Source organism: Notamacropus eugenii, chromosome 2 (genome assembly GCF_028372415.1).
Source record: "Notamacropus eugenii isolate mMacEug1 chromosome 2, mMacEug1.pri_v2, whole genome shotgun sequence".
Taxonomy (NCBI): Eukaryota; Metazoa; Chordata; class Mammalia; order Diprotodontia; family Macropodidae; genus Notamacropus; species Notamacropus eugenii.
In genome coordinates, this window is record NC_092873.1 from 340,886,141 (window position 1) to 340,898,547 (window position 12,407).

At 41.3% G+C, this 12,407-nt stretch overlaps 1 protein-coding gene across 1 annotated transcript; it reads left to right on the forward strand.

Moving 5' to 3' along the window:
• The first annotated feature begins 373 nt into the window (after positions 1-373).
• On the forward strand, positions 374-10,473 carry MRPL58 (mitochondrial ribosomal protein L58). Its single transcript, XM_072645630.1, has 6 exons — positions 374-613; positions 2,390-2,426; positions 8,678-8,737; positions 9,441-9,523; positions 9,625-9,794; positions 10,069-10,473. The coding sequence occupies exons 1-6, from the start codon at positions 422-424 to the stop codon at positions 10,151-10,153; spliced, it is 627 nt and encodes a 208-aa protein (XP_072501731.1). The 5' UTR covers positions 374-421; the 3' UTR covers positions 10,154-10,473.
• The last annotated feature ends 1,934 nt before the right edge of the window (positions 10,474-12,407 follow it).

The window sequence follows — 12,407 nt, forward strand, 5'->3', positions numbered from 1 at the left end:
CTGGTGGATGTGTGTATACATATGCATATACATATACACACGTATATATGTACACATACATACACGTACACATATGCATACAAGCCATATATGAAGTCACGGGTCACAAACATCAGTCAAGAAGCATTTATAAAGTGCCTCCTATGTGACAGTCACTGCGTGGATCGCTGAGGATACAAAGAAATGAAAAAGCTAGTCCCTGCTTGCTAGGGCTCACAGTCTAGTAATAGGTAGTAACAAAAAAATCCATCCCGCCACCTTGGGCCACGACTACAACAAGCCTGACCCTGCCTTCCAGCTAGCTTCCCCAGGTCGAAGATGGGCGGACACTTCGTAGCCAGGAGACTCTGTCCTTGCGCTACGTTTCCGGCCGGACTTGTAGCGAGTGAACACCCGCCGGAAGCAGCCAAAAGAAGGCAACATGGCCGCCGCCCGAGGTCTTCTTGGGTTACCGAACAGGGCTTGCCTCAGGCTGGCTCTACTTCAGCCGCCTGGCCGCTGCCTCTGCCGTGATATTCACGAGAAGGCCGCCAGCTCTGAGTTCAAGAGCATCTACAGTCTGGATAAGCTTTACCCGGACTCCCGAGGCCGGGAGACTGCCTGGAGGGTTCCGGTAAGGGCGGATGGGGTGAAGAGGGAGGGAGAACCGACGGGAGAGGCCTCGCCTCCCCGCCGGGTGACGTCAGAGAGCAGGCGGCTCTTTGGGTAGGGGTAGGGCTCGCCGTCCAGTGTTGGGCGTCTGAAAGCTGTCGTTTCATTGGCTGGATGTGGAGTTACTATGGAGATGTCAGAGTGTTGGCTCTTCATTGGCTAGCTTGGAGACGTTGTGGGGCTTGTCCGAGAGCTGGCGCCTCATTGGCTACGCTTGGAGACGCGCTTGTGTTCGGAAAGCTGGCGCCTCATTGGCTAGGTTTGAAAATGCGGAGTTTGTGGAGCACGTGCTTCCTTTTCGGTGGGGAGCGTGGCCAAGGAAGCCCCAGGTTGCTCAGTCCCAAGATCAGACCACGAGAGCCTTTGCCGGTCTTTCGTGGCCCGGCTTAGCTTAGCAGCTAGCGGAGTGGATGGCTTTCAGTGTCAAAGAGTGAGGACTGGGGCAGCCCCTTGGTGCAGTGGATAGAGCACGCTGGCTTTGGAGGCCAGAGGGCTCTGAGCTCCAATGCGATCTGAGACACTCACCAGCTGTGTGACCCTAGGCAAGTCATTTGCCTCCAAAATAACAAAAAAGAAGTGTGGCAGAAGTGGAAGGAACCTTAGTGATCATCTAGCCCAACCCCCTCACTTACTGAAAAAGAAACTGAGGCAGTGAGAGGGAAAACAGGGCTAGGATAGATCCCAGGTTCTTGTAAACCCGAGGTGTTTTTTTTATCCTACTGCTGTAGCCTGTCCAGCCTGAAGAGCTGAGACCTGAGGAACATTTAGTCTAAGTCCAGGGACTCATAGAATGTCAGAACTAGAACCATCAGATTAGCAGATGGGGGAAACTGAGGCGCAGAAAACTGAAGTGAGTTTCCTGGGGTTACCTACCCAGTTAGAAGCTGAGCATGTTTTAGCAGCCATCAGTCCTTAAATACTGACAAGGCTGAGGAAAAGCACAGTACTTCCCAAATGCTGTTAGATTTGCTAGTGAAAGTGCCCTACAGCTCTGGAGTTTTCTAGCAGCTCTTAGGCATCTTACTGCTTGAAACCCCCAGGAAAAAAGTGACATGAACCCTAAGGCATATGTAACTAAAATAGGAGGAGCCCTAACTACAGTGATACTTGCTTTTGGCTTTTCTTCTATTTAAATTCAAACAAGGAACTCAACTTGAATTGAAAATGGCGTTGTCTCTAGTGTAAGGATAATACAAAACCTGACTGTAATGGAGATACCAACAGCTTTCTTTTCAGTTTGGAATTTTTGCTATATTATATTATGGAATCTTTGCTTCTATCCCACTCTTTGACGTTCATATTGGAGTGCCAGACTCCACCGTAAAAAGGAATAGTAGATTCAGTAAGATGCCAAACAAACAGATCTAGTTGGGACCACAAATCTGGTGACTTTGGGGAGTGTTCTTATTTGAGACTTTAAGTAGTAATCGAATAGCTTACGTTTGCATAACGTTTCCACAGCACTCACATCATCTCAGGAGTTGGCAAATGACTGCCTTTTTCTACAGCTCAGCCTAATAATTGTCCTTATACTGGTAAATGAAGGGTAAATAAAGTTTTATTGGATTTCACAAATGTAAAAACTGGCCATAGCTCCCCACCAGATTTCTTTCTCAAGCTGTATGTAGTTTGCCAACTCCCTTTCTTAAATCACCTAGGGCACAGATTCAGCTACCTCAGATTTGTTTAGCATTGTATGTCTTTCTTACCATTGAGTGTATATGTCTGTTTGTTGTAGGATAATGCCAAGCAGGCCAGCACTGACATTCCTATAGGTAAGTCAATTTTTGCCTCTTCACTGTCTTAGGAAAACAAATTATTCTTCTAAAGAGTTTCCCTCTTCGTTGTCTCTTAAGTTGAGAGCTCTATTGGGTATCAGCTATAATAGATTATATATCCACTGCTACCTTATGCTTGTTTGTTTCTAGCACGTCTCCAGAAACTCCACAAAAGGTCTTTCAACTAACTAAAAAATCCCAGAATACTGACTGTGGAAAGAGGTAGTTTACCCTCCACAGAAAGAAACATCTGATAGCTATATGATTGGGAGGGAGGACTGAGAAGTCTCAAAGTCCTGCTTCAGCAGGAGGCTACCAAAATAAGGGGGAGATGAAGTCACAGTGTTCCCTCAACTGCACTTGCTTAATAAGCTTCATGCATATTAACTGACACACCCACATATGATTATCCCTCCACTTTCTGATCATAGGATCTATGTCAAAGTATGTTCAGGAGGAGGGAACACATCAAGGAGTGACAGGTAGTGGGTGGGCTAGAAAGATTGTAACCTGGCAAGAGCTGGGACCAATCTCAGTTCTGAAGGGAAGGATCAGGAAGTACTAACCCCATAAAAAGGCTCAATTTGGCTTCTGTCTGTGTGTCTGTTCTCTGTGAACAGTACCCATGGCTCAAGACGTGTAGAATAAATCACCTTCCCCTGCCCACCCTGTTTTTGAGTGATTTTCATGAGAGTGATGTGTTTCCAACACTATCATCACTGTAATTTTCTCCCCTGTTCCTTCTGAGTTAAGTTTGATCAGTAAGATTGCTTTTCATAGATTATGTATCATAGAGTTGGAAGGGAATGTAGAGATTTAGTTCTGTTAAGCAAACATTTATTCGTTAATAATTTATTAACTTATCACTATGTATAATGTAGGTTGTGCGGTGGATAGAGTGCCAGGCATAAAGTCAGAAAGACTCATCCTCCTGAGTTCAAATATGGCCTCAGACACTTACTAGCTGTGTGACCCTAGACAAGTCACTTAAACCTGTTTGCCTCAGTTTTCTCATCTGTTAAATGAGCTGGAGAAGGACATGGTAAACCCCTCCAGCGTCTTTGCCAAGAAAAGCCCAAATGGGATCACGAAGAATCAGAAACAGCTGAAACAAGTGAATGACAATCATGTACTTTGCTAAATGTGGGGCTCCAAATAAAAAAAAAATAAGTCACTGGCCTCAATTATCTTACATTCTCCCAGGATTACATGCACACATAAAAATAAATAGAAAATAATTTGAGAAAGGAGAGAGCACTAACAGCTGGGGGAGATTGGAATCTATTTCCCTTAGGAGGTGGCACTTGACCTTGAAGCCTTAAAGAAAACTACTGCTCTGAGAAACAAAGGTGAGATGTATGTATGTTAGAGCCATGGGAAAGCAAAGGTGTGGAGAGAGGAAATGAAGTATTGAAATCAAGGAAAAACTAGTAGGACAATTTGACTGGACTACAGAGTACATGACGGGGATTGTTTTAAATCTGAAAAGCTAGGTAAAAGCCAGATTATGGAATTTTAATTACCAAACTGTGTAGTCTGTTTTATCTCAGTGGTAATAGGGAGCCACCGACAGCTACTAAACTACAGAGTGACACGGTGAGAACTCTCTTTGAGGAATATTGGATTTGCCAGCTGTGGGAAGGATGGAATAAAGAAGATTGAGACTGGAAAAGGGGAGATCAGTTAGGAAGTAATTGCAGTGGACCAGTAGAGAGGCAAATAGGGTCTGAACACTGGGCCACATGAGAGAAGAGAAGGGGCTGGATTTGAGAGAAGTTATGTAAGTATAATAAATAAGACGTGGTGACTGGTTGGAGATGGAAAGTAAGGGAGAGGGTAGAATTAAGGATGACTTAAAAGTTGTAAGCCTGGGTGACTGGAAAGGTAGATGTTCCATCAACAGAAATAAAAATGTTTGGAGGAAGAAAGAGGCCTTTGACATGTTGAATTTAACCTGCCAAGGTACATATGCCAAGAAGTATACGTCCAGTGGCAGTTTGGAGGATTTGGTCCTATTTTCTGTTTTTGACAGTTGAGGAAATGTAGGCTCCAAGTGGTTAATGGATTTGCCCAGCTAAACAGTGATTTATGGTGGCAGAGCTTGGGCTCAAGAACACAGCTCCATTGTTCCTTCTACTTCGCCTACACTTCAGTGTAACATAAGTAAGATCCTGGTGTGGTTTGTCATTATTTTTCAGCTTTTAAAACAATCCTAATTTTAAAAATAAAAGAACGATTAAGGCCAACAGATTTGGGTGCCCTGTAGTTTTTTACTGGGTAGGAGATCTGTATTTCAGTCTCAGTTTCTTCAGTGACTGTAGATAAGTCATTTATTGTTTATTTTTGTTAGTTTCCCTGTGTATAAAATGAGCATAATAAAAGTATCTGTCTCTTCCTTCCATACTAGAATTCTGAATATAAGGATAATCTCCATGAAGCTCATAAATGCTTTATGAAAAAGATAGGAGACATTGATAATAAAAGGGTTATATATAGAGAACTAACATAAACGTGTAAGACTAAGAGCCATTGTCCAGTGGATAAGTAAAGAGTATAAGCACACTTTTCCTTTTTCTCCCCAATTAACAAGTAACAAATGTACTTGTGGCCCTCTCACAAACCTCCTTTAATTAGAGAGTCCTAATAGTGATAGATTATAGTTGCATAATGCCTCCAAAGTACTCATGTCATCTCATTTCATATCTTAAATCCCTCAGTACATATCTTCCCACATTAATCATGCTGAAAATATATGTCTCTTTATTTTAAGTTCATTACCTCTCTATCAGAAGGTAAGTGTATGTTTCATCTTCATTTCTTTAGACTGGAAATTTATTGTTGCCTTAATCAGACTTCTAAGGTCTTTCAAAGTTGCTTTTCTCTATTATCTTGTAATCATTGTATGAATTGTTCTAGTTGTGCTTACTTAACTCTGCATTAATTCTTAAAGATTTTCCCAGTTTCCTCTGAAATTGTCCATTTCATAATTTCTTATGGAATAATAATATTCCATTATATTCATAAACCACAGTTTGTTTAACCATTCCTCCCAATAGGAGGACATTCTCTTGGTTTCTGATTTTTGCTACTATGAAAATAAATGCTGTAAGTAGTTGTGTACGTACAGATCTTTTTCCTCTTTCTTTGATGTCTTTGGGGTAGAGGCCTGGTGGGAAGTGGTACAGCTGGGTCAAAGGATATTCACAGATTGGTCACTTTCTGAGCATAATTCCGAATTGATTTCGACTGCTCTACCAAGAGTGTGCTAGGATACCATGAACAAACTTCAAAGAAGAATGTGATCTCCTAACAAGGCTTGCTGCAAATCAAATAATAAGAGAAATGCCTGAGGTTTTTACCTCACACCCAGCAAATTGGAAAAGATGATAAAAAACGGGAGTAATCGACGTTAGAGGGGTTGTGGAAAGACAAGCACTCTAATGCACTGTTGGGCAGGTTCTGAATTGGTCCAGCCATTATGGGAAGCAATTTTGGAGCTGTGTTGTGAAAGTGACTAAATTAAGACCCAGAGATTTCACTGTTAGGCAAACTCCAGAGAGGTCACAGATAAAAAGAATGATCCTATCTACATCAAAATATTTATGGCAGCACTTGTGGTAGCCAGAATCTGGAAACAAAGTGCATACCTATAAGTAGTAGGATGGCTAAACAAATTGTGGTATATCAATGTAATGGAATATTATATTAATTAATACTGTATTATTATATAATATATTAAGGGATGATTATAAAAAATGCAGAAAAAATTGGAAGACATAAACTCATGGAAAGTAAGTTGAACTAGGAAAACAATATACATAGTGACTATAACAATGTAAATATAAAGAACAAAAAAATTAAGCTACACGCTCTGAAATTATAAAAACCAAGTTTGCCCCCAAAAAGAGGTAAGAAAAAACACTCCCTCAACTGGAAATATGGAGAGTTATAAATTGTGGCATGTTTACATATATTGTCAGACTCAATTGATAAATTGATTAATTTTGCTGAACTCCTTTTTTTCTCATTTTTTTCATCCTCTAATTAAAAAGTGGCTCTTCTTGCCAAGTCCAACTACTTTACATATAGTTGATCCTATCTTCTTCCTTTTTTTTAGCAGATCTCTTACACTATCATTCTCTCTCTCTCTCTCTTCTTTCCCTTTCTCCCTCTCCCCCTTTCTCTTTCTTCCTCTTTCTCTCTCTTCTCTTTTCCTTCCTTCCATCTACTTATTGGTTCCTTCCCCACTACTTACGAACAGGACTATTCACTGAATGGACATTAACTCACCCTAAGTGAGTACCTGAATAGGCCTTGGCCTGAAGTGGCCAAGGTCTCCCAGTGCATCCTGGCCCATCTCCAGTCATCCTGATGAATACCTGCTCACTGGATTCAGATGGCCCTGGAGGAGAAGTGAGGCTGGTGACCTGCACAGCCCTCCCTCACTCAAAACAAAGTCAAGTGCAAGTCATGTCATCATTTCTCTGATGGCGTGGTCTTCTTGGGCAACGAAGGACAAACACAAAAACAAGCATACCAAAGTCTTCCCCTTTATGAAAAAGCCTTCACTCCTACTATATCCAATAGTATCCTATATCTTTACCATGCTATATCTGCACCATCCTGTATCTTTCTTCTCCTTTTTTACTAACTCCTCAATAAAACTGACTACACTCAGTGCCTCCACTTCCTCTCCTCTCACTTTTTTTCTAAATCTGTTACAGTCTGATTGCCAGATTTTTCATTCTACTGAAACTGGTCCCTCTAAAGTTAACAGTGATCTCTTTGTTACAAAATCTAATGACCTTTTCTTAATCCTCATTCTTTTTGACCCCTGAAGTATCTGACAGTATTGACTACCATCTCCTCTATTCCCTTTCTTTCTTGGTTCTGATGATAGTACTTTCTCTTGGTTCTCCCCAACTGTCTCCTTTGCTGGATCTTCGTGTCATACCTAGTTAGCGTACATAAGTAAACCCCAAGGACTAGTCCTGGGCCCTCTTTTCTCACTTTACTCTCTCAACTGATGATCTTATCAGCTCCCCAGGTTCACTTATCATCCTTATGTAGATGATTTCCAGATTTCTTTACCCAACTCCATCCTCTTTCCTGAGCTGCAGTCCCACCAACTGCCTATAGTATATTTTAAACTGGACATCTTGTAGACATTACAAATTTGGTGTGTCCAAAACAGAACCATTATCTTTCCCCCTCAAACCCATTCCTCTTCAAAGCTTCCCTGTTAATTTTTGAGGTCACCACTGCCCTTCCAGTTTCCAAACTTTATGTCAACCTCAACTCTTTTCTCATACTCAGCTCATTTATCTTAATCAGTTGCCAAATCTGACAGTTTCTTTCTTCACAGCATTGCTCACATACTTCTCTCTGCTCACAGAGCCACCACCTAGTTAAGGCCCTCATCACCTCTTACCTGTGTTATCATAGTTAGATTACAGCCCTCTGAGTGGAGTTCCTCCCGCAGGTCTTTTTCCACTCCATTCAATCCTCTACCCAGGGACCAAGATGATTTTTCTTAAGTACAAGCCTGACTGTATTGTCCCCAACTCAATAAATTCTAATGATTCTTTATTACCCTTTAGGATCAATTATAAATTCCTGTTTGGCTTTTAAAGTGCTTCACAGCCTAGTTTATATATTACTCCCCTCCTCATACTTTATGATCTAGCCATGTGATCTACCTACTGTTATACTTGATGCTCCATCTTCTCTGTATTTTTGTATTGACTGTCCTCCCATGACTGAAATGCTCTTTCCTTCCTCTTTTCCAACCATTGGACTCCTTGGCTTCCTTCAAGAGTCACTTCAAATCCCACCTTCTGCAGGACCCTTTCCAGATCACTCCATCTGCTCTTACTTACTCTCTGGGGCAACTTTCCATCTACTCTGAATATTTCTTTCATGTACCTATTCAGGTACAATAGAATGTAAGCTCCTTGAAGACAGGTTTTGTTTTTGCTTTTTTTTATATATGCCCAGTTCTTAGCAAAGTGCCTTTCATGTAATTGCAACTGACAAATGCTTGTTGATAGATTGTTTTTATTTTTTGTCATAAACAGAAGCTTGCTGGGTAACCAAAGGGGAAAGGATACAATAAGAAATGAGGATGATAAAAGATAACAAATAAAAAAATTTTAAAAGATAACAATAAAAAATTAAAATAAAATGTAAACTCGTAAACAGTTCATTTTGACCCAGAGTAATATGTCTTTTTTTCTTTTGTCTTGCAGATCGCCTGCAGATATCTTATTCCAAGAGTAGTGGTCCTGGAGGGCAGAATGTTAATAAAGGTACCTCAGTGCTTTCTAAATGCTACAATTGCCTGGGTAGCTATGCTATAACATTCAAGTAGAATAAAGGGTATTTCAGTAGGGTGTAACTGTGGCCCATTCACAGTACTCCTGTTTTTCACTCTGGCCTCTGGCCTGCTCCTGGAGCTCTTTGCTGTGGGTTGCTACAACTAAACTTCAAGTACGAAATCAAGAGAGGGAACAGAGTGAACCTGCTGCTTGCCCGGGAATGTTTTTACAGCATCATTCATATAGACATTATTCCTCCCTGCTCTTTTCAGATATGGAAAAGGAACATTGAATTGATACATATGAGAGCATGATTTTTCTCCCAAAATCCATCCTTAAAGGGTTAACCCTCTGTCCCCTTATGACCTGAACCAACTTGGAGGAGGCAGTTTGTGTACTAGAATCTTAGGTATGCTGCTAATTAGTTGTTGCCTTATCAAAGCCATTTTATCCCTTTGACCTTTGTTTTTCTATCTGTAAAGGGAAGGGTTGAATTCCTTCCAGCTCCAAATCCTCTAAACTTCACATTCCAGAATTTGAAACATAAAGGTTAGATGTCTTTTCCCTTAGAGACTCGCTAAGGAAGCATTACTATTTAACTTCTCAGGCTGCACGTCTCAGTGTCCTTGTTATCCTGTGCTTCCCATGAAGGATTCTCAGTGAATTTACATTTTACTCTCCCTCTCGTTCACAGTAAATACCAAGGCTGAAGTCCGGTTCCATTTAGCAACAGCAGACTGGATTGCAGAGCCTATCCAGCAAAAGATTGCTGTCTTGGTAACTAACTGCCTTTACACACCCCTATAGCTTTTAGTTCTGTTTAAGCCTTTATATTTTCCACTGTGAAATTTTGAATTTTCTCTTTTTTCTTACTTTAGTTCAAAAATAAGATCAGCAAATCAGGAGAGTTGATTATTACCTCTGATTCCAGCCGCTATCAGTTTCGAAATTTGGCAAATTGCCTCCAGAAAATTAGAGACATGATTGCCCAGGCCAGCCAGATTCCCAAAGAGCCATCCAAAGAAGATGCTGTGCTTCGAAGGATCAGGTAACGGAAAGTTCCCTGAATTCCTATAATCAGGTTTCAGGGGCCTTCTTTCCAACAGGGTTGAAATCTATAAGGGTTTTGAAAGAGGCACTGTAAGAAATCAGGACTCATGAGCAGGCTGTGGTGTGATAGAGAAGACTGAAAAGATTCTCAGTGGGAAGGGAGGAGCTTGCCTGTGTATCTCACTGCCTTTCTGCTTTGTAGTGGCTCCAGCCTTCACTTTGAAAGCTGTTAATTGGGCATCTAGGCATATTTTCTTGTTTTTTGTTTTCAGGGTAGAAAACATGAATCGTGAAAGGCTGAAACAGAAGAGAATCCACTCCGCTACAAAGGCAAGCAGGAAAGTAGATATGGACTGAACTCAGCTTGCAGCTGCCTGAAGCAGACTCTTCAGTGGTTCTCACACTGGTTTTGTTCATGACATAGCATCATTCTTTGACAGGAGGATCATGGCACACTGAACTTTTAAGTTAGAAAGATTACACATCACCAGAATTAGTTCCATGTAATTCAAGCATACCAGTGAGAAACTCATGTCATACCCTTTGAGAACTTTGAGTCTAGCAACTACAATTGGCAGTCACTTGGAGACACAACAAGACTGTTCTTAGTGTAACAAATAAAGGGAAAAGTATACCTCTTTGTATTTAACAATAAAGTATTCTCAGTGATTTGGTCATTTGTGGATGATGCTGATATTGTGACGTTGTTGTTGTGTTTGTCCTTTGTTTGCAAAGACCATGCCATCAAAGACATGATGACATGACTTGCACTTGACTTTGTTTTCAGTGAGGGAAGGTTGTGCAAGATCACCAGCCTTACTTTCAACTCCTGAGCCATCTGGATCCAGTGACCAGATATTCATCAGGATGACTGGAGAAGACTCAGGATGCAATGGGAGACCTTGGTCCCTTTAGGCCAAGGCCTGTTCAGGTACTCACTTAGGGTAAGGTAAGGCTCATTCAGTGAGTAGGCCTGTTTAACTGGGAGAATGATGATACCCTTGACAGATACAGGGAAGTCCAGAGGAAGGGTGGATTTGGGAGGAAAGAAAATGAGTTGTTGATGCCTATGGGAAATCCAGTTGGAAATATATGGTAGTTGGAGATAGATGACTTGAGATCAAGCCTGGAGGTCCAGATTTTGTTTTTATCTCCACAAAGATGATCATGATAGCCAGGGGAGTTGGTGAGGTCATCAAGTGGTAGAGTGTTGAGAGAGAAGAAGGCCCAAGACAGCCTAAAGCTTCCACAAAGAGCTTGATAGTGATGGCAAGTGGTCATTAGTAACACTAGAGAAAGCAATTCCAGTTGAATGGTACAGTTGACAAACAGGTTGTAAAAGATTTAGTAGAGTTAAGAGGAAGTGGAGGCACCAAGTGTGGACGGCTTTTTAAAGAAGTTTGACTGAGAAGGGGAGGAAAGATACGGAATAACCAGCAGAATTGGTTGTATCTACTGAGGTGGTTTTTTTTCAGGGTGGGACAGGCCTGGCCATATTTGTAGGCAGCAGAGGAAGAATTAATAGATAGGGAGAGATTAAAAATTAGGGGGAGAGGATAATAACAGCCACAATCTGCTGGAAACTACAGGTGAGAATGGGATCAAATGTGTATGTAGAGAGAGAAACTAAAGTAAAGGAGGAGCAAAGGGAGGGGAGGTAATGAGAAGGGGTTTTGAGATTTAGAGAGAGGACAAGACAGAGCTGATGGTGAACGGTCTGATTTTGTTTTTCCAAAATCAACCAGTTCATCATTTCTTACAGCACAATAGTATTCCATCACAATCATACCACAACTTGTTTAGCCATTCCCCAATCGAAGGGTATCTGTCACTTTAGCCAATCTGCTGATAGGTGTAAGGTGATATCTCAGAGTTGTCCTAAGGTGCATTTTTGTAATCAATACAGTCTATTTTCTTGAAAAGGTATGAGGTGAAGTCCTCAGCTGAGGACGAGGCAAGAGACAGTGTTAGAAATGAAAGTCTAAGACATCTTCTGTTCCAGGGGAGAGTGGAATGAAGGAACAACTGGGGAGAAGTAAAAGACCTTACTGTGGGGATAACATTTGTAGTGGATCTCTTAGGTTCAGGTGCATGTTTCCTTTCAGCAGCAGCTGAGTAGGAGCAAAGAAGTAGATGATAGGAGTAGTCCAGGCTAGATAGCGCAAAGTTGAAACTGTTAGCTATAGTGTTGAAAGTAGAAAGGGAGGAAAGGGAGGTTAGGGCAGGGTCAAAGGCCTTGGAGAATGAGAGGACTGAGGAGTGAAGGGATTGGATGTCCAAGTGAGGATGAGAATAGGTTTAGGAAGGATAAAGCATAATGACAGATACAATGATAAGAGATTGTGATCTGATATGTCAGAGTTCTTGATCACTGAAATGGAACACTTGTGAGTGATGTTGTGTAGATGAGATAGGTCATTGGCATTAAGCAGAGGAATTGAGAAGTTAGGATATTTGAGGGAACAGGTATGTTGTTATCTTTCAGTGTGAGTCTTCAGGTTCAAGGGCAAAGACATGGAGAAGGGAGGTAGTCCAGTAGAATTAGAAATTAGGGTATAGGAGGAAAAATTGCATGAGATGACTGAAAAGTAATTTGGAGTCAGATTATAAG

What these genes read in the sequence shown, in the direction of transcription:
- MRPL58 (XM_072645630.1), top strand. Translation starts at nt 422, where the DNA reads ATGGCCGCCGCCCGAGGTCTTCTTGGGTTACCGAACAGGGCTTGCCTC. An exon ending in AGACTGCCTGGAGGGTTCCG is followed by an intron (nt 614 to 2,389) that starts GTAAGGGCGGAT and finishes TGTTTGTTGTAG; the next exon opens with GATAATGCCAAGCAGGCCAG. An exon ending in AGCAAAAGATTGCTGTCTTG is followed by an intron (nt 9,524 to 9,624) that starts GTAACTAACTGC and finishes TTCTTACTTTAG; the next exon opens with TTCAAAAATAAGATCAGCAA.